Source organism: Natrix helvetica, assembly GCF_964273705.1.
Source record: "Natrix helvetica genome assembly, chromosome: 3".
In the NCBI taxonomy this organism is placed as follows: Eukaryota; Metazoa; Chordata; class Lepidosauria; order Squamata; family Natricidae; genus Natrix; species Natrix helvetica.
Genome location: NC_138549.1, coordinates 109,850,829 through 109,873,925, shown reverse-complemented (window position 1 = coordinate 109,873,925; position 23,097 = coordinate 109,850,829). Strand labels below are relative to the sequence as shown.

At 39.0% G+C, this 23,097-nt stretch overlaps 1 protein-coding gene across 5 annotated transcripts in view; it reads right to left on the bottom strand.

Moving 5' to 3' along the window:
* Positions 1-23,097, bottom strand: part of GLIS1 (GLIS family zinc finger 1) — a 231,279-nt gene that overhangs the window by 51,273 nt on the left and 156,909 nt on the right. For all 5 annotated transcript variants that reach the window (XM_081949644.1, XM_081949646.1, XM_081949645.1 and 2 more), the window contains one exon: positions 2,015-2,176. In XM_081949644.1, the coding sequence (XP_081805770.1) occupies positions 2,015-2,176 (162 nt within the window). The remainder of the gene's footprint in view (positions 1-2,014; positions 2,177-23,097) is intronic.

Genomic DNA, 23,097 nt, shown 5'->3' with positions numbered 1-23,097 from the left:
GGAAGCGTTGAAGTTCTTACACAAGGTAAGCTCCGCATGCTTATCCTCCAGTTTCAACTTATCAGCCACGTCACCAGACACGACAGATGACGCATTGGCCAGTGTGGCCACTGGGGCATCCACCTTGGGCAGCTGAAGTGCCTGGGAGAAGACCTGCTCCATGTTGTAGAAGTGGTGGTCATTGCTCCCAGGATTGGGAAAGATGGAAGGGCGAGCCCATTGATTCTTTACCACTTCCAGAAACAAGGGAGGGGCAGGAACCTCCTCCTTATTGGTGACTGTATTGGAAAACATGACCAGGTTAGGGTCTCTAGGTTGAGGGACAGCAGGGTCCCCAGTCCCTACCTTAGTGGTCTTCCTGGCTTTGTGAAGCAAAGTTTTAAACATTAGAGGAGAAAAGAGATTGCGAAAGGCTGGAGGATCAGGAAGAACCGACTCTTCATCCTCTGAGAACCCCATGGCTTGACGAGGGTCTTTGCCTAACACTGATCCCTCGCTAACAACCGAGGGGGAAGGAGGCCTGGTAGGGATATGTCTCTGAACAGAAGAAGAGTTCCTTGGCTGTTGAGAACAGTAAGCCGCCCTATCCCCTGGAAGGAGATGTTGTCTTTGGGTGAGGGCAGAGGCAACTCCCTTCGATATGGCCGAGGAAATCAGCCTCTTAATGCTCTCAGGCAATAACTCTAAATTCTCAATCTCATCCTCCTCTTGGTCAGCAAGGGGCCCCTGGGGAGCTAGGGTATGATGAGGAAGAAATCCCCTAGAAGAACCCTCCAATGGGTCCCCATCATCTTCCCGGATCCCCTGGGTAGGCATGGGAGGAGAAGGAGAGATCTCCATACCAGTTTGTCTGGAAGGCCTAGGAGGGGAGACAGATGGAGAAGAAAGGCTGAAGCCCCTGGGAGGGGAGCCTGATTGGTGAGATCCTGGCCTTAATGGGGATCTGGATCTGTTGGGGGAGCTGGGTCTGGTGGCCAGGGCCTGCTATTCTGCCCCAGCAATCCTCTTTTCAAGGGCACGTTGGTGCCTCAATTCATCCCTTTGGACTGCCCTGGATGGTTGTTGAGCGGCAGAAGGTTTAGCTGCTGCCGCCCTGGTTCTAGGGCCTTCCATTCCCCCTGATCTGGCCTCATTAAGGGCTTCCCCTATGGCCTGACTTGAGCTCAGCCATCAAGCCACTCATGCATTCTGGTCGCTGTGGAATTGCCTTGAAAACACCAGCCGGTGCAGAGCAATTTTGCCGGCCCGACACTGGCCACGATGCAATCAGGAACAATTAGTGTCCAAAATGGACGCCTCCATGTGCTTGCTCCAAAATGGCCACTGGAGGCTCCTTGTGCTGTTTAAAGGCTTCACTCTCTTCGCTGCGGCTTGTTTGAATAGCTGCGGTTTGATTGATGGGCACCCGGCTGAGATAAGGTAAAAAAGCCACTGCTAGCCCACCGGCACTTTTCACCTTTGACGCCTCACCCGCGGAGCTGCTGGAAGGAGCCCGACACCCCCTTAGTTCCACGGATCTGTCAGGGCTCCTGGTGCCATGAGGAGAGAGTGCAAGAGCCAATTAGCTCTCCCTCGATGCGCTACGAGATGGAGGACTCTGTCCCTGCGAGGCAGCAGCTTTATTTTGGAATTTAGAATGTCCAATGGATCGAATAGAAGAATTAACAACTTTACCTATTTCTCTCAATAACTCACTGGCAACCAAAAGCAGTTGTTTGGACCAAAGACTGTGAAGAACTGGGTGCCAACGGGGAAAGGAGGAGGTTAAAATAATTTCCCCTCAGTCTTTGGACCAATCAGGTTTTCAGAATATCCCACGTGTAGCCCCTCCCTCAAGTCTACTGAAAAAAGCTATCATTCATGAATACCATGGTCCTTATTGTCATCATTTTTTCATTATGGCAATGACTACATTGTTGTATTTTATCAAAAGAAACTTGTGATGGTTGCAGAGAAGGACCTGCTATGACAGCTGTATTTCACTGAGCATTTTATGAAATAACATCATGCTTACAGTATCCAGGTGGGTTCGCTGATGCTTAGCCCGGTCACTAGAGTTGCTGAAAGCTTTCTGGCAGCCAGGATGCTGACAAAGATAAGGCTTCTCACCCGTATGACTTCGTAGGTGGATCTTAAGATTTTCAAGCCGAGAAAATGCTTTGTTACATCCTTCAAACTGCAATAAAGCCATAAAAAAACTCTGTAAACCTTTATTAAATAAACCATAATATCCTATAATGAATACAATATTTAAAAGACCATCCAAAGTGGGCATGCAACAAATCAACCAGAATTCAGAACATCTGCTAATATTTATGGATGAAACACATTTGGCTTTGCTGTTTGAATCTTTTACTATGAATGGCACATGGGTTGGTAATACTATTTTCACATATGCATAGTGTTAAGCCTACAAAACATGGCATTAAATAAAGGAGCTTAAGCTCCTTTATGAAACAAACTACTAGATACTTACCAATAACTAAATTTCTTGGAGTGGTCTTTACATGTATGAGCTATATCCCTGCAAAGAGCACATTTGGAAGCTTCTAATATTTACAGAATTTCTTGATAGCTACACTGTCCTTTCCACATGTAATTAGTCACAGGAGAGGAATGGTTCCTTTGCTAATTTGTAAGAAAGCTTGATAATTGCAACTACCCACTTGGAAAAGTGCTGAGCAGAAAGACATCTGAAGTCCTAGTGGACAATCACTTAAATATTAGCCAGCAATGTGATGCAGCTGCCAAAAAAGCCAACCCGGTCGTAGGCTGCACTTACAGAGGGTTAGAATCAAGATCATATGAAGTCTTTATAATGAATATTGCGTCCAAGAAATGGAAGGTCTGATGGAGTTAGCAGAGATGGCTAAATTGACTGTTTTGATTGAAGAAGAAGAAAACCAAATACCTTTATTTCTACTTGGAAACCTTTTCTGGACTTTGTGCTTGAGGTGGAAAAAAATGGAACTTTGATTCTGGGTTTTACTAATTAGATTTGTTGTTATAGAAATGGCTAGTTTATATTATTAAGGAAAAGTAAAAAGTTGAGGGTATATGTTAATGCCTTATTTTACTGCACCAAAGGAGTTGGAAGTCAATACCTTTTTTTTCTTTTTCCCTTGCTTTCTCCCACTGTCCACTTTCCTTTTTCCTTCCCTAATTTCCCTAATATTTACTTTTGTATTCTCTTTGTATGTCATATTATACATTAATAAAAACTATATTTTTTTTTAAAAAGAATATTGTATCCAGGTTTGAGTACCATGATATAAAGATGACTAAATTTAGTAATCAGCATCATAGTACTGTGGCCTCCATAGAGGGATTCGCCAGAGACTGTAGAGTGGCGATGATAGTCCTAGAAGCAAGCAATGGTTGAGGACATGATATGAGTCAATGACCCTGAAGCAGAGGTGGTATTCAGCAGGTTCTGACCAGTTCTGAAAAACCGGTAGCAGAAATTTTGAGTAGTTCGGAGAACTAGTAAATACCACCTGTGACAGGCCCCACCCCATTCTCTGCCACCCAAGTCCCAGTTGATTGGGAGGGAGTGGGGATTTTGCAGTTACCTTCCCTTGGAGTGGGCTGGGAATGGAGATTTTACAGTATCCTTCCCCTGTCACACCCACCAAGCCATGCCACACCCACCAAGTCACGCCACAGACCCAGTAGTAAAAAAAATTTGAATCCCACCACTGCCCTCAAGGCAGAATGGTCATGGGAGAAGTGGCTACAGACCTGATTGAATAAAAATAAAGAAGTTGGGAAGCCCTGGGTCTGGTCACTCCTTAATGCAGAGGAATGGTGCAGGAAACATGATCTACATTGGGATTTATTCACATTTTAATTCTAAAATTAAGATTTAATCCAAAAGAGAACGATGGTCCAAATGGATCAACCCAGAAGCGCGAACATATATTGCACCTCAAATAAAGATCAGTGACTCTATTTGACATTTGTCTAGAATGATATAGGGGAAGAGGGGATTAATTTATTTTCCAACGCACCAGAAGGCAAAACAAGAAACAATGGATAGAAACTAATCAAGGAGAGAAGCAATCTGGGATTAAGGAGGAATTGAGAACAATTAACCAGTGGAACAGCTTTCCTTCAGAAGTTGAAGATGCTTCATCACTGGAGGTTTTTAAGAAAATACTGGACAGCCACCTGTCTAAAATGTATAAGTCTCCTGCTTGAGCAGGGGGATGGACTAGAAGACCTCCAAGGTCTCTTTCAATTCTGTTGTTCTGTTATTCTGAGCTGAAATCCTAAATACAAATGCCAATATTGGGGGCCTTCATTTTTCCTTCTTTTTGCTTTGACTAGGGCTATGGAGGTCAAACCCCCATAACTTTAATCTTAAACTGTCTAGTGTGGACCTCACTCCTTTCTTAAGAGGCCTGTAAGGGGGCGTGCCACAGCGTGCGCACCAGCGTGCCTACCCTCCCTCTCCTACTGTCTCTATTTATTCATGCTCATTTACTGTGTTCCTATTTATGTTTATACTTCTACCTGGTATCTCATACATGTTTGACAAACTAAATAAATAGGTAAGGTAGATTTACTGTACTGATTCCTCTGGGGCTAGTAAGAAGAAAGCAAAGTTCTGGGAACTCCACACAGGAATTTCAGATCTATTTAAGACATGATGTAAAAGAGCCCTCTGCAATTTTTGAGAGACAACAGGAAGATCAAGGGGTTATAAAAGAATATGTCGCTATGATGCAAAGTGTGGTGCACACATGAGAGGAATGTTTGTATCATTCCTATGCTGTAAAAGTCTGGTTATGCTTACAAGAGTTTACAGTGTGGCCCTCTCCAGAGCACCACAGGCAACAATTATATCCATGAAGGATGGACTAATATTTCACTGAGATAAATTGTATTAAAACTGAGGAAATAACTGACCTAGAATTCAGAGATATATTTGGAGAGGAAATTACCTCTTGAAATAAGATGCCTTTGCTGAGATTCAATATGCAAGATTAATGTCATTGATTAACGCAGATATATTCAATATATTTTAGAGAGGAATTTTAGAAATAACCTAGTTACTGCCTAACAAATGGACAACTGTGCAATTTACCTCAATCCTGCAATAAGAATATGCTTGACAATGTTAACATTTCAAAGCTGATTTAGAAATGACTGATATGAATGTGTAAAAACATCTGACTAGAATCCTATCATTTTTACTTTCCTTGCGATTCTGTCTTAATTCCATTTCCTTTGACTCTAGCAAAGGGAAAAGAAAAACAGAATATAAATGAACAAAACAGAAAAACAGCAGCACTCAGAAGAGAAATATGGGGGACACAGCACAGGAGATAATGGACACAGATATGGCCATAAAAAAGAGGTGCTGCACTTCAGTAACCAAGTAAGACATGTTGAGGTTCTTACCAGTTTCCTTTATTGTTTCTCACCTGTAGACAGAAATCTTCCAAACTAAAGCAGAAAACTTACACCAGTGATGGCGAACCTTTTTGGCACTGAGTGCCGAAAAGTGAACTTGTGTGTGAAGTGCGCATGCGCCCTCGTCTGAGCCACAACCCCAGAAGAGGAACTGTCCATGGGGCATGCGCGTGCCGGAAAATGAACTTCCGGTTTTAGGCATCCACATGCACAGACAACTATCAGCTGGCCAGCACACATGCTCAAGCTGGAAATCGGAAGACCAGCTCTTCCACTTTCTGTCACTGCCACACGCACGAAGGCCAGCTGATCATCGCACACTCATGCATGCCAGAAACCCAGAAGAGCAACAAGCGGACACCACACATGCCAGGCAACATTGCTCCGCATGCCACTTCGGGCATGCGTGCCATAGGTTTGCCATCACAGATTTACACCATTAAGCATACAGAATACTCTGACAGTTACTACGGTAGGAAGGGGCTGTCTCAACTCTCTTTCTTCTGTATTATCTAAACTTTGCTCCTCTGGAATGCACTTTCATCCTCTCAGGGTATCCATGTACCTCAGAGGTAACCAGACACAGAAGGGGAAAAGGGGGGGGGAGTTCCCCTTAATGTTACAAAAAGGTGCCACAATTATTAAAGTGCAGTGTTACAGGCAAACTGCCCATAGCCTGATGTGCGATTCTGACTAGCTCAACCCTTCCATCCTTCCCAGATCAGTAAAATGAGGACCCAGATTGTTGGAGGTAATGTGCAAATAATGCTTCTAAGTTGCAAACCACCCAGAGAGTGCTGTAAAGCACTGTGAGGTGGTATACAAGGCAACATGCTACTGCTAATTAAATGAAGCAGACAACAATGACTCCAAGCCAAAAGACTAATCTTTAAATAACACACAAGAACATTAAAAGTCCTGCTGGGCCATTTAAGGCCCATTTTATTCCAGCATCTTAATTCTTATAATGGGTAATCAGAAGGCTTTAGTATAATTACACACAGGAAGCAAAAACTCTTCTTTTATTCCCCTTCTCTGAGTATTTGGAGATATATGTGCTTCCTAATTTAAAGGTAAATATCGAGTATTCTATGCAAACACTAAATTAAAGAGCTAGATGGAATATTTTTGAAGATTATCTATTCTCTCACTCTGCCCAGTGCAGGAATCCATTACTACTGATATAGGATAATTACTATTATTTATTTATTTAATCTGTTAAAATATCCCAAGGAAAGGAGAACCCCAAGGCAATTTATTATCATGTGTAAAAAGCATCTATAGGTGCACTCCGTGTAAAGTTTTTTTAAAATATATGTAGACATACAGCATACATATTTTATCTTCATTCAAAAGTATAAAAAACTGATGAATGAAAGGAATGAAAAAACTGATTCTGAAATTATTCATCAAAAACTTAAGATTTGCCATTTTTTTCTCTAGAAAAAAGGATATACCCATGAATCAATACCTGGTATAGCCCCTTCGGGAGAAACTACTTCAAATAGGCATTTCTTATAACTGTCTAACAGTCTCTGATATCGACTGGGAGGTATTTTTCCCCCCATTCCTCCATCCAGAATCTTTTCAACTGTACAATGTTGAAGGAGTTTCTTGCATGCACACCCATGTCAAATCAATCCACAGCATCTTGGTGGAATTTAGATCTGGGCTTGGACTTAGCTATCCCAGAAACCTCCCCCCCCCCACTTTTCCCTCCCTCAGCCAATGCTTGAGGGATTGAATGGAATGTTTAGGGTTATTGTCATTTTCATTTTCAGTTGAGCTTCAATTTTCTGACTGATGCTCTTGCATTATCCTTTGGCACCCTCTGGTACATTGAAAAATTCATAATAGATTTTACAGTGATGATCTGTGTAGGCCGTTGCAGAAAAGCAGCCATAAACCATAGTGATGATGAACCATTTTTACTATCATACTTTATAATTGATATCTTGTCCTTTTGGTGTAATGCTGTCTTTGGTTTTCACCAAACATGTCTTCTGGTACTATCCAGAGCATGTCGTTCCAGACTTCCTGCTCTTTACCTAGGTGTTCAGGAAGAAATTTGCCCTGACGTTCTTTTTGAAGAGCAAAGATTTCCTCCTGGTACATTTCCTATACAGATCTAGTTAGCGCAACTGCTTTCTGACGGTAGACTCATGCACTCTGACATCAACAATGGTTAGAGTAGGTCACATGATGAAACTCATAAGTTACTTATTTCCGTGTCATGCATTCTGCTCTAGGCTCAAATGGGCAAACCCTGGGGAAATTGGTTATTTACTGCTGTAGGTTTTGACAGCTGATATTTGTTTGGAGCACTGAGCTTTAACATTTAGTGACCATGATTTAGACAACTGGTTGTCTACAATTTCACTTGCCACTGAGGATACAAGCCACAGTTGTTAATGAAACACAGGACAATGTACAGTCACTAAATCCAATTTGCACCAGTAAATCGTTGACTCATCTATAGTTAAGTGGATCATCTTTAGACAAGAAGGCAAGAAAAATACTTCCCTTTGGCAGTATACATATTTTCCATAAATTCTGAAATACCATAGAAGAGAACTCCCAGATGACATCCAAGACTTCCATCTGGTAACTCATCTGATTCTAAAAACTTACATGAATAGAGTTTGGTGTCTTTATAGCAAACTGGCTGACAATAATAGCCTTCCTATAAAATACACAGACTTGTACATTTCAAAACATATTATGTTCTACCCATATATTGATACACACAACCAATCGGGGATTATATTACTAAGCAGCAATGTATAAACACATATAAAAGATCTCACTGAAGACAATTTTATGTTTTTGGGATAAAGAAACATATCAAAAGAGTTACAAGTCTTTATTTCAAATTTGGTGAGGCGGCAAGATAACAGTGCTTTGCAAGCCACAATTGATTCACAGACTGCCAATTGGCAATCTCTAAACCAAATGATCCATTGTGTTGTTTCCAGCTCTTAGATCTGATGACAACCATTTTGCTGCCGTTTCTTTAGAGTAACTAATTTTGCAGTGTGCAAGCATGATTTTCCCTGGCTGCTGAACTTGTTGCTGATTCTGGCACAATTCCAGTGAAAACAATGCAGCAACATGCCAGAAGATTTTTTTTTTTGGGGGGGGAGAAATCCCATAAAATACAGATGTTGGAGGATAACTCTCCTGATGTGGATATTCCAATTCATTAAGAAAAAAGGAGTACAGCTTGTTCTGGATTTTGTGCTTTCAGCACATACAAAAATAACATTTTCCAAATGAACAAAAATTGGAATGCAAATAAAATTATCTTTTGTAAAGACTGCAGTTTTTTGAATTTATGAACAAAAATATCCAATTTCCAATTTTTAAATTTTAGTTATAGGGGATTTCCCAAAGCCAGTCTGATTGCATACAGGTATAATATAGGGAAAATAGTTGCATTACTAAATAGCAATTGTAATTGTGCATGTACTAAATATCTTTGATGTACTACAAACGGTTGCAGGAACTGGGTATGTTTAGCTTAAGAGAAAGAAGGACTAGGGGAGACATGATAGCATTGTTCCAATATCTCAGAGGTTGCCACAAAGAAGAGGGAGTCAAACTATTCTCCAAAGCACCTGAGGGTAGAAGCGGAAGCAATGGGTGGAAACTAATCAAGGAGAGAAGCAACTTAGAATTGAGGAGAAATTTCCTGACAGTGAGAACAATTAATCAGTGGAACAGCTTGCCTCCAGAAGTTGTGAATGCCCCAACACTGGAAGTCTTTAAGAAGATGTTGGATAGCTATTTGTCTGAAACGGTATAGGGTTTCCTGCCTAGGCAGGGGGTTGGACTAGAAGACCTCCAAGGTCCCTTCCAACTCTACTACTGTATTGTACTGTATTAAACAGGAGTTAATAGATTCCACAATCTTTTCCTTTATTTATCTTACATCTTGCCCTCTGTATGTGAAGTCTGAACATCTGTTAGACTAGTATCATTAATTTGGTCTTTCTTCTTTCTCAAAAAAGGTGATGTCATCATGTAGTCAAATAAGATTGGCTTATAAAGTCATTGCTGAAGACAGCTCAAATTTAGGGCAAGGCTTCCTGAATCATACGTCTTACGGAGCAAACTATTAATCACACTCTAAACACAACAATGACATGATGACTAGATGGCTAATAAAATGTGGGTGTTATGAATGATGTCACTGAGGATAAACATTTGAGATTGAAGGCAGTGTTCCTAGCATCACAGTGTGTGGCCCCCACCTCAGTGTCTTTGTACTGCATTCAGTTCTGGTCGCCACGATGTAAAAAAGATGTGGAGACTCTAGAAAGAGTGCAGAGAAGAGCAACAAAGATGATTAGGGGACTGGAGACTAAAACATATGAAGAACGGTTGCAGGAACTGGGTATGTTTAGCTTAAGAGAAAGAAGGACTAGGGGAGACATGATAGCATTATTCCAATATCTCAGAGGTTGCCACAAAGAAGAGGGAGTCAAACTATTCTCCAAAGCACCTGAGGGTAGAACAAGAAGCAATGGGTGGAAACTAATCAAGGAGAGAAGCAACTTAGAACTGAGGAGAAATTTCCTGACAGTGAGAACAATTAATCAGTGGAACAGCTTGCCTCCAGAAGTTGTGAATGCCCCAACACTGGAAGTCTTTAAGAAGATGTTGGATAGCTATTTGTCTGAAACGGTATAGGGTTTCCTGCCTAGGCAGGGGGTTGGACTAGAAGACCTCCAAGGTCCCTTCCAACTCTACTATTGTATTGTATTGTATTGTGTCTTCACTCTGAAAGTATGAATCCATGTCATTTAGTAATTTTTTTTAAGCTTAATGACAAAAGCCCACTAATTTTCAGATCAGATCTAATAATAACCTTCCTCTCCAACTCTCCAACTGCACAGAATGTGTTATTATGGTTGAATCTTATATTTCTTTAAAAGTAACTTTCAAATTATTTTCTTTGAAAATTTTCAGTTGCATTATATAGAATATAAAAACACTCAGAATGAATTATTAAATCATTTTTAAAGAGGAGTAAGAGTCTAGATTATTATTATGAATAATATAAATTATATTATTTTAGAAAGCTTCTGGCTTTATCACCATGTCATCTGGTATCAGTCTCTCACTTTCACCTGACTACATCTCATATTTTGCTAAAGTCTGATAATTAGGATAACAATAAAGTATTAATGTTTACATTTGTACAATTCTGCTGCAAATGGATTGTTTTTCGTTAGTGGAGTGAAACACACATTTACTTGACACATATTTACTTAATTAAGACATGATTGCAAATTTAGAAATTGTAAAACTTCACAAACATATTTATCCCAACGCATTGAATATGCCTGCAAGAATAATAAACGTTATCTATTGATTTACATATTAAGAATTCTTTTTATATACGATTTGACTATTTTATACCATTATTCTGTGAAGATCAGATATTTTTATAGATGCAAAACTGGTTCATATGTCAACAAATGTGACAACAGAGACATCTATACAAATGTTTGTGACTTGGAGAACCCAATTTCATCCTGTGAAAACTTCCAAACCTGTCGTTATACCGCTTCTGTTATCCTTGCATGACAATGCTCTTATAACTGAACATTTTAACACATAAGAGTTTTTGAATTAAATATTCAAATTTAATTTCTTACTGAAAAGAGCTGAAAACATAACAAAAATGACAAAGTACATTGTTCTGAATTTTTCAAAAATAATTGCGCCATATTATCAGGGCCACGTATTTACACAGCAATTCATAAAGACATGGTTAAATACAAATGTCAATATATTATTAAAAGTTGAATGTGTTCCTAAGGATACTTAATTGCAATGGTGTCTAGGACAACTGTCAGTTGTCAGGAAGGGGAGGAAACCAATAAAAAAATACAACATTTGGGCCCATTAGGTGGAGCACATTTTCACTGGAAATGAGTTATAACTGTAAAGGAGGAGGTTTCACAGGGGCACTACTGTAAATAGAGTTAGTGTGCCGTTAGAGAAAGCTCATTAATACATACTTCTGCTTTCAGTAGCAAGATCAGTTAAACAGGCTACCTTTTATTTATAGACTTACAAGGAAAACAGAAGGTCATATTGGCTGTTGACATCTCAAACAGCCTACAGATGGAAAACCTGAAATGTTTCATTCCCAAAACATTGAAGGCTATCAATAGGAAATCTTCCGTTTTCTCAAAAGAGTTGAGCTTCTTCTGAGCTCTACTAAATATTCCTCCTTCTTTTGAAGTACTTAAAAAAGTTACATTGAACATGCATTGAATATGACTTGGCCAATATTTACATAAATTCTATTATTTTCAACCGTAGAAGAGAATAATGATTTCCCCCCCCCCCCCCCGCCATGAAAATCAAACATTTCACAGAGCTCCAGAAGCTGATCCTGTAGCAAAGATATTTATTAGTCTAAGGTCAATTATTTCCCTGTCTTTTCAGATTTCTTTTTGTTCTTGATGATCTGGATATGATGAACCACACAATACATATCCATTATAACATTATAGCTCCAACCTCTTCAAATAAAACAGGAAATTGAGCAGTGACTTACAGTAGATTTGTGACTTCAGCCCCTTTTCTCCTTTTCTTACACCAGGTGCTTTTTCTAACCTGTGTCCCATTCAAAAGGCTTCTCATTATAACAAAGAATACAGGCTTTACAAAAATCTCCTGTACATCCTTTTCAGAAATAACTTTAGTTCTATAACCACTCTCTGTTTCTTCTCTGTTAATTTCAACTCAATTTGGTACAAAGGTTCGCTTTGTATTAGAATCAATATATCAAAGACAAGAAAGCAACAGCAGGAGGAATAGAATGAAAAGAAGTGGCTGATTAGCATAGTACGCCATTTTAAAAGATAAAACACCACACGCGTGGCATGTTACAAAAGAAAATTAAACTAAAAAAGAACCATGAATTCCAAGCATCTGGAGTTTTAAAATAATAAAGGGGAAACGATATGAAAAAAATGTTCAATGCAATCATTATTCTACAATGAAGACCATTATGATACAATAATAGATCTGTGGAGGAAACGCAAATGGAAAAAGACAAACACACACACACACACACACACACACACAGACAGAGACATTTAAAGAGTTAAAAAATATTGCCTGTTCAAGCATTATCCAGTTGATTCCCACAAGATTGTCCAGTTTAATAATAGGAAATAATTTACATATAGTCTTCCACAATGGTATCTATTACGTTGCCTGGGCCCAAATTGTCAACATAAAGAGTTTACAATGATATCTCCAAATTAATGTGTGAAGTGGCTGGGATATATGGTTGCTCACCTAGATACAAGATTATACTTCCACACAAATCTGTATTAGGAAAAAGTATTAAATCAATATCACGCCATATTTTGTGGGTTGTTCTACAGTGCTTTTTACAATCTCTACATAATTAGAATACCTGAAATATTCAATAATGTTAAAAGTGAAGCAATATTAATAGGCATCAAAGAATGCATATAAAAGCATTTGAATTAATAGGTGTCAAAATTTAGTTTAACCAGTTTTACAGATAGTTGGGCTTATATTTCCATTGCTTCCTTTCCCTTTTCTTTTCCTGTCATAATCCAAGAACTCTTGTTCTTTATTATATAAATTTATACTCTTTAAAACACTTTTGGTGTGTAACCATATAATCACTGAATAATAAATTTTGTCTGACTTTTTACACACAGTATGTTTGCTCTCACCTTGGTTCTTCCTGCTAGACAAATAGCTACTGTGACGTGCAGTGAGGTTTATGGCTGGTGAGGTACTGACGTCATCAACCTCAGATCAGTGTGAGCCGCGGTCCCCTTCATGTTGGCTCAGGAAGGAGGGGAATGGGACCGCGTGTGCAGGAGGCTCCTCAGCGCTAGCCTCAGATCAGCGCGAGCCACAGTCCCCTTCATGTTGGCTCAGGAAAGAGGGGAAAGGGACAGCGGATCGTGCTGACCTGAGGCTAGCACTGAGGAGCTTCCTGCATAGTGTGGCTCTTCTCCGCAGCGCAGCGGAAGGAGTTGCTGTCCCCGCCACCGTGATCCTGGGGTATTTTCTTGCACACTTGCAAAGTTCAAAGCTGTCACAGTCCTCCCTTTTTTAGAGGCTTTTTTAAGCCTCACCTCAGCACTCGCCTTTTCCCTTTTACGTTTTTTTTCTTTTCATGATGAGAGTGGTGAGGCTCTGCCTCCTCTGCCTTCCCTGACTGCACGTCACTGACTGCAACCCAAAATTGAAAACCTAACATTATATCTGAATCCAAGCTCCTGTCTTGTACAGCACCACTGTTTATGAACCCGATTGTTCAACCAGAGTGTATTCTCAGTTAACAAATCTTGGCCTGCATAAAAGCAACATTTGGCTAAAATCAATTGGGCTCAAAGAGCCTATATGTCCTATTCCTTATACTTATTTAAAGTGAAGAAACATTAATATACGAGCTTACTGAGTAAACATCATCTGTGTCAAATATTGAATTGATACCTTAACAATTCTGCTTGATCATTCTCTCACCATCTGCAATTCCCAAACTCTTATTCCTTTTAAAGCTGTTTTCAATAGACATGAGCTGATATACAAAAGATAAGTTTGATTATTCATGTAGTCTATTTAATTTTATAATTCTTTAGGGTCAGTCACTTAAGTCAATTTATAATTCTTTGGTCAGTCAATTAAGATGTTCAAGTGTTTCAGGGCAAATATGCAGATAATATATTAAACTGCAAAGTTCAATTTCAAAAGTGTTCTGTCATTAAAGAGTGAAAAGAAGAAGAGCATATATTCTGGACACCGTTCCGCAGCTTCTTATCTATGGTGATGTCTTGTTATGATCTGTATTGTATACATATCATATTCTGAAAGACCAAGACTAGATTCTCAAAATGCTTCAGAAATGGGGTTCCAGGGTATAACAATGACTGTATAAGACAGGGGTCTCCAAACTTTTTGCAAGAAGGGCCAGATTTGGTGAGGGGAAAATGTGTGGGGGCCGACTATTTAGCCTGACATTCTTTGAACCATTAACATTAAATGCAAATGAACTATTTTATGAAAGACTAAACAAATAACTCCGGTGGGGAGAAGAGGCTGCGGGATGCTCGAAATTTGAAAATGGGCTGCAATTGACCCCCGGGCCAGACTTTGGACATGTCTGGTATAAGATGTTCATAAGATGCAAGTTTAAAATTGAAAGATTTTGCATTCAGCTCTAAAAATGTCTCTTTAATTAGTTTTTTTTTAAAAAAAACTTGAAATACAACCTAACAGAGTTTTTAAATTGAAATGTTGAATACCAGCCCAGAAGTCGCCCTCCTCTCCCCAAAAGTATGTTTTTCTCTGATTCTCTCTTATGTTTTGAACAAAGGTAAGTTACATTATTCTAATACATGATTATGTAATATTTTGGATGGAAAAAGTTAAGTTTTTATAGTACTTTTAATTCTATCCCACAAACTAACAGAGAAGTACCCATCGCTTGTCTACCTGCCACGAAGGCTTTTACAACAGAAAGTGCTTTGGACTTGTATATAACTTGTTTTTTTAACATGTGCATTTAATTTACGTAGTTTAAGAAACGTCCTGTGGCCACAGTACTAAAGAACTGAAAATGTAAATTGAAAAAAAAAATATCCATATGATTAAGTAAGATCCTTAAAAAGAAACATGTTGTTAAGTGCTTCATTGAGAAGAAAATGTAATGCAGTAAATAGAAGTTCTTTTGGAATAAATCACTGAAACACATGCTTTCTGTGCAAAAATTGCAGTGTTTCTCTCCATGGAGGCATCTGGAAGAAATTAGCATGATGTTAAGAATAATGTCAAATTAAAACATTTAGTTTTGACTTCTAAAATTAAATATAAAACCTAGGGACTGACATAGTGCTGATGGGTTTAACCTACTTATTCAATAGAAGTGGACTTTTTACCCTGATCTATCATAATATTAGACATATTTAAAAGGATAATATTAGTTATTTTCTGTGTTGCTTAATAAGGGCACATCACTGGGTCTGTAGAATTAGGACTGTGAAAATCCAGGCTGGTTTAGCCATTCTGGATAAAGATAATAATGTAAGATTTGTGTCAGAGCTAGAAATGAATGGGGTTTATAAAGGTAACTGACATAGATTAAGATTAAATTATTTATTAAACTGCTAGATTTTTTGCTTCTATTTTCTGACTTTATTTGTGGAGAAAGGGTTTAACTGCTTTACAAAGCTAGCTCTTAGAGTAGGCCACATTTTACAAAATCTTAATTTTGCTATAATTTTTTAGGCCCAAACACTCCCATAGACAAGTAATCACTAAGCAAGTCTCTACTTCTGGAATGATGACAACTCCATCCACCCCTCTCAACTGTATTATGGTTAGTTTAATAATATTCTCCATTTGTTAGCACACTAAATCATTATACCTCTATGAAGGTTTTCTTGTTCCCTCCTCCACTATACATGTGTATATGTATGCATTCATGAGATAATGGGATTGGTAACAGAATCACGTCCACTCTTTGACATAATCACAATATCAATCAAATCACTTGGGAGGGCGGACAAAACATCCCCCTCTTCAATGCAAATCAGCTGCATTATTTCCATACAAATCATGAAATACTTCATTTTAATCAACCTTGGCTTATTCTACTTCTCTGTTCTTCCAGCGATGAATCCTCTCTTAACCAGACAACTCACCTGTGTTCTTCCTTTCTACCCATTCTATAATTTATGCCTTCTTTCCCTTGAATAACAACGTTAGTATTCTACAAGTAGCAAAAAGAGAAGTTAGACTAAGGGAGAGCCAACTCTTTTCCTTCCTTGCATTTATCATAGCATGTTATTGGAGTTCTAGAATGATGAATAAGATCAGAGAATATCTGAGGAATCACAAAATGAGCTGTAGAAAGAAGTGTGGCTGGGAGCAACTTGGACAGGGATTAAGGGAACAGCTGTTTAACTTTTAAACCCTAGGCTGGAAAAACATTAATCGTAAGATTCATCTGAGAATTTCTAAACTCGGAAATTAATCTCAGTTGCATTAGTATATTTGAATTTCAAATTGGTTTACACCTTAAATCTGAAAATCATCCATCCATCCATCCATCCATCCATCCATCCATCCATCCATCCATAATATGACATAATAGTGACTATTAGGACACTTTTACCATATACAGGAAATATTTTCATGAAAATTTAAAGCTGATAACAAATACTAATAGCAATAGCACTTAGACTTATATACCACTACACAGTGCTTTACAGCCCTGTATAAGCAGTTTACAGAGTCAGCACATTGCTTCCAACAATCTGGGTCCTCATTTTAACATCCATGGAAGAATGGAAAGCTGAATCAACCTTGAGCCTGGTGAGAGTCGAACTGCCAAACTGCTGGCAGCCGTTCTTCATAAATGTGCTCTATTTGTTGTTGTTGTGGTTGGTGTTAATTGTCTTCAGTATTGTCTGTGATGCATTCAAGTAATGAAACAGTAGTAATTTTTATGGTGGCTGCTTTAAAAATATAGAGGTCTAAGAGAGTTTAATTTGGTTTAATTTGCATGATCACAGTGGTTCTTAATTCAACAGGTAACTGCAGATTTCCATCTAGCATTATCAATATATTACATGCACCATTCCACCAAAATTTGCCAGCTGCATCAAAGTAAGCCAGTGTAACCAAATGTATATACTCTTCAGCAACAGTGTGTGTGTGTGTGTGTGTGTGTGTGTGTGTAGGTCACTTTGTCATATAGCTTGTCAATTGGAATTGCAGTTCTCCTCAACTAAAATCCAGGTATGGATAGGAATTGGGCCCGGTGATCCAACAAAGGTAGCTGAAATGGATCCTTACCCGATCACAAATAAAGATATGAAAGGTGCTGAAAAAAAATGTAAAGAAAATGTAAGAATATAAATAGTTGCTCCAGAACAGCCTACTCTCAATGAGGGATATGTTGGATTTTAACTTCATCATGCATGCAAGGATATACAGAAATTAAAAGTTACTTATTGAAAAGTTCTGGGGAAGATCTGGTTGTAGAAGAAATTACATTTAAGGGAGAATATAAGAAGAAATTACAAACTACTAGAAAAGTTTAAAAGTAATTGATAAATAAGTTACCTAAAATTTAGATGGATGGATTTAGGTTTGTATATATTTTCAGTTTTAATCATCTCCATTTTAATGCTGATTTTTCTATTATTTATTTATTTATTTATTTATTAATCCAATTTATATGCCGCACCCTCTCTACCAAGGGACTCGGGGCGGACATTATTTTTAATGTCTGGTTTTATGTAAGTATTGCGTTTTTTTTACTGATCATTGTATGCCGCCCAGAGTCACTTCTTGTGGGATGGGCATCTATATAAATTTGATTAACAAATAATCAAAATTAAACAAAATAACCATGTGTCTATGTATGCTATGAACTCTCACATAATCTCATAGCGGGGAAAAAGAATAACTTTTCATGTTTTTCTTAGGCTCTTTGTAGATTTTTGTTTAAAATACCATGACTAATCTATGATTTTCCTTGAAAATGTACCATGACAAAATTGCAGCCCTTAAACATAAGAGTGCAGCCCACAGGCACTTTGGCTTAAAGCAAGTCATTGGAGAACAACTGCTTAAGAGTACAAATACAACCCGAAAGGATTCTGATATCAGATTACAATGTTCTTCTTTCAGCACTTACTACACAAATCCATGTGCTTCAAACTAGGTTGGGAAAGGGTTCAAATGAAAGAGATAATCAAATATGGAAAGAGGGGTTTCTATTTATTTATCTGCTTTGCTTAAACAGGTAGTCCTCAAATTACAACCAGTCATTCAGTGACTGTTCAAAGTTATGGCAGCACTGAACAAATGATACTTACTTCCAATCCCTGAAATTATAATTGTTGCACGGTCACAAGATGAAATTTTGGGCCCTTGCTGCACCTACAAATATAGAGGTGCTTCAACCCTATTTAGTGACCGTTCAAAGTTATGATGGCTGTTCCCTTCTCACTTGCTGACTAAGCAGGAGCTATGCATCCAGGAGGACCTCCACACTGCAAAGCAAACCATTTCTTAAAGGAGGAATGTAACTATTCAAATCTAATATGGTATTTCCCTGGAGTAGATTGACCGACAAAACCAAAACCTTCTAATCCGGGTTCTGACAGCCTCCAAGTACTAGGTCATCATTTCTATCCCATCACCTCTTTGGTATAAAATTGAGATGCATAGCTTGGTATCACAAGCCTACAGGTGAAACTCGAAAAATTAGACTATCATGCAAAAGTTCATTTATTTCAGTAATGCAACTTAAAAGGTGAAACTAATATATGAGATAGACTCATTATATACAAAGCAAGATAGTTCAAGTCGTGATTTGTCATAATTGTAGTGATTATGGCTTACAGCTCATGAAAACCCCAAATCCACAATCTCAGAAAATTAGAATATTGTGAAAAGGTGCAATATTCTAGGCTCAAAGTGTCTCACTCTAATCAGCTAATTAAGCCAAAACACCTGCAAAGGGTTCCTGAGCCTTTAAATGGTGTCTCAGTCTGGTTCAGTGGGAATCACAATCATGGGAAAGACTGCTGACCTGACAGTTATGCAGAAAACCATCATTGACACCCTCCATAAGGAGGGAAACCTCAAAAGGTAATTGCAAAAGAAGTTGGATGTTCCCAAAGTGCTGTATCAAAGCACATTAATAGAAAGTTATGTGGAAGGGAAAAGGTGCACAAGCAGCAAAGATGACCGCAGCCTGGAAAAGATTGTCAGGAAAAGGCCATTCAAAAACGTTGGGGACTTTCACAAGGAGTGGACTGAGGCTGGAGTGCATCAAGAGCCACCACACAAAGGAGATCACTTCCGGTCCTTGGAGGCGACGGACATTGCCGTCCGCTGCTCGTCTCTCCAGTGGGCTCCTTTAGGGAGCACAGGGGGTCTTGGAGGGACCACCTGCCGTAGGGCAGCTTGCTGGAGCCCCCAGAAGCGGCAGTAGCCATGGGGGGGGTTCCAGTCTCGCCCCAGGAGCCGGGGAGCGAAGGGGGGCGCATGGCGTAGCTGTCGGCTGCCTGCGCCTTCGCCGAATGGATTCCGGAAGGAAATAATCAATTAGAAGTTGCAGTGAAGTGCTGGAGATGAGAAGTTTGCCCTAATCTCTTTTAACACCATTTAATGGATGAGCAACAGCTATTTGCAAGTTGTGGATTCAATCTATTTGAAGTTGCAAGATTGGAGGTTTTTTTTTTTAACCCCCCTCAGTTAAAGCGGCATTTGAACTATCTCTCGATCTCAGAACGGAGTGAGAGAGTAAAACGTTGAATTACCCACTTGTACTAACTATGAGAAAGATTTACATCACAATTGCAAGAAGTGATTCCTGAGCTGTTTTAAAAGTCCTATGGAAACTTTGAATGCTTCGCTCCCTGGTTCCCTGTGAGAGGCGGAGCCAAGATGCCTCACTTCCTTCTTCTTCTTCACTCTAATAAATGAAACTAACCTTTGAAAAAATTTCTGGCTTTATATTACTATTACCTCCCGAAGGACTTCTGGACCCTCCCCTGTTTTATGGTCTTTCAGGATTTGGATTATTTGACTCTCTTCTTCTGGCTTGGAACTGTGACTGAGGATTAACATTCACCTCTGGGCTTGTCTGCCTCCTCGGTATCACCCAACTGCGTATTCCACATACGCCATTTCTTCTGTATAAGGACTTACAGAAGAGCTTAACAAATGGGACCCAAAAAACCACCGCTGCGGAAGGCAGCCTCAGCGCCTGCCTCCTCTGCATCTAGCCCAACGACCCAACAGACAAAAACTTTATCATTCTTACAACAAGAAGTGGCTGGAGAGAACACAAAGGACTTATCAGTTGCCCAAATGTTTCAGGCTATTATGAAGGGACAGGAAAAACTGAAAAAAAAACTGACAGATTTTAAAGAGCAGCTCAGAGATGCACAGCAGCAAACAACAGAAAATAAGCAGAGGGTTGGAGTACTGGAGGAGGACGTGGTTGGGCTGCGGGAGGAGGTGAAGGCAACTCAGAAGGGGAATAGAGAACTGGAAAATTTTATGGTAAAGATGGAACTTGAAAAAATGTCCCTTTTTCTCAGATTCCAGAACCTACCCGAGACAGACGATGAAGACCTTAAGGATATTATGTGTACAATTTTAGCAGAATACATTAAGAGAGATAAAGAACAGTTGTGGTGGGATATGGACCTGGTTTATAGAATCATTTCAGGATATGCCAGAACACATAATGTTCCAAGGAAAGTCCATGTTAAATTTCTTAGGAAGACCACGAGGGATGAGGTTTTGGGAGCCCAAAGGGGGGGGGGGGAACCACTAAAATATAAAGATAAAGAAATTGCCATTCTTAAACAAATTCCGAAAAAAATAAGAGAAAAGAGGAAGTATTCCTCCTTAGCAAAGCAATTATATAATAAAGGAATTTGGTTTAGATGGTTATTGCCAGAAGGAATGTTGATTTTCTCGGAGGGAAATAGAATTAGAATTAATTCAGTTGCGGAGGCAGAGGCCTTCATGACAAAACACAGTTCCCTCCTAGAGGATGAAACTATAAGAGGTAGTGAAAAAGGTGATAATATACAAGATATGAGGGAGGGAAGGGCTGCGGCTCCGCCAGGCGAAAAAGGGGAGGGAGCAATACTGAAAAGACTCAGGTCACAAAAACAAATGTATTTGAAATATTATTGTAATTGTTGATATATTAGAAAGTGGTAAAAGAGATGATTGAACATATGGTTAATACAATGTATATAAGATGCTGTTTTTGCTTATCTTTTATCTTTTGTTTTTCTTTCTATAAAAGTTGTGAGATTTGGGGAGATTTCTACTTACAGCATGATGTAGCTGCCAAAAAAAATTGTATATCCACCTACCCTTCCCTATAAATGTTTAAAAACCAATCAAATTCTTTAAAAAAAGAAAAGAGCCACCACACAAAGACGGGTCCCGGACACGGGCTTCAAATGTCGTATTCCTCTTGTCATGCCGCTCCTGAACAACAAACAACATCAGAAGTGTCTTACCTGGGATAAAGAAAAACAGACCTGGTCTGTTGCTCAGTGGTCCAAAGTCCTCTTTTCTGATGAGAGCAACTTTTGCATCACATTTGGAAACCAAGGACCCAGAGTATGAAGGAAGAATGGAGAGGACACACTGCAAGATGCTTGAAGTCCAGTGTGAAGTTTCCACAGTCTGTGTTGATTTGGGGAGCCATGTCATCTGCTGGTGTTGGTCCACTGTGCTTCATTAAGTCCAGGGTCAACGCTGCCATCTACCAGGACATTTTGGAGCACTTCATGCTTCCTTCTGCAGATGAGTTTTATGGGGATGCTGACTTCACTTTCCAGCAGGACTTGGCACCGGCTCACACTGCCAAAAGCACCAAAACCTGGTTCAATGACTGTGGGATTACTGTGCTTGATTGGACAGCAAACTCGCCTGACCTGAACCCCATAGAGAATCTATGGGGCATTGCCAAGAGAAAGATGAGAGACATGAGACCGAACAATGCAGAAGAGCTGAAGGAAGCTATCGAAGCATCCTGGTCTTCCATAACACCTTAGCAGTGCCACAGGCTGACAGCTTCCATGCCACGCTGCATTGAGGCACTAATTGCTGCAAAAGGGGCCCAAACCAAGTACTGGGTACATATGCATGCTTATACTTTTCAGGGGTCCGATATTGTTCTATGTACAATTCTTGTTTTATTGATTGCATGTAATATTCTAATTTTCTGAGATTGTGGATTTGGGGTTTTTATAAACTGTAAGCCATAATCATCACAATTATGACAAATCATGGCTTGAACTATCTTGCTTTGCATATAATGAGTCTATCTCATATATTAGTTTCACCTTTTATAAGTATAAGTATAATCTTTATTGTCATTGTACTTAAATACAACGAAATTGCTTTTAACTTCACTGGTGCAAAATTATAACAGAAATGAAAAAAGAAATAAAAAGAAATAAAACTAGTGTGTGCATGGAGTGATTGTGGTTGTATTTAAAAGTCTCACTACCCAAGGATAGAAACTATCTTTAAACCTGTTTGTTCGGCTGGCTATACTTTGATGTCTTCTGCCTGATGGTAGAAGTGCAAAGAGACACTAACCAGGGTATGAGTTGCATTACTGAAATAAATGAACTTTTGCACGATATTCCAATTTTTTGAGTTTCACCTGTATTTATGGCACTAAACCCATTGCTGATGTATGCTATCTCCCAGTGGTTTTATGTAGATACTGTGTTTTTTTAAAAGAAGTATGGTGACAGTAGGGACCTCTTAGGTATTTCACAAAGTAGATATCTTCAAAATCTCCCCATTCTCATTACAAGGTTCAAGGAAAAGGTAAGGACATTTGTATTTCTACTTCACTATCATCCCAGAGCTAAGATTGTGAATTGTTAAGACTTAAGAATCCTCTATTTTTCTTAGAATTTCTGCCTTGATTTGGGGACTTCTCAATACTCTTGGTGCTACTTTTGAATCATATTTGAACCTACTTGGGCCTATAGTATCAATGTGTTTTAAAACCTGGAGCAGTGGTTTCCTAATTCTAGTCTAATTTATCTGAAATCAAAACAAAGCTGAATATCTTTTAATGCTGAGGTTCTGAGCAATCTT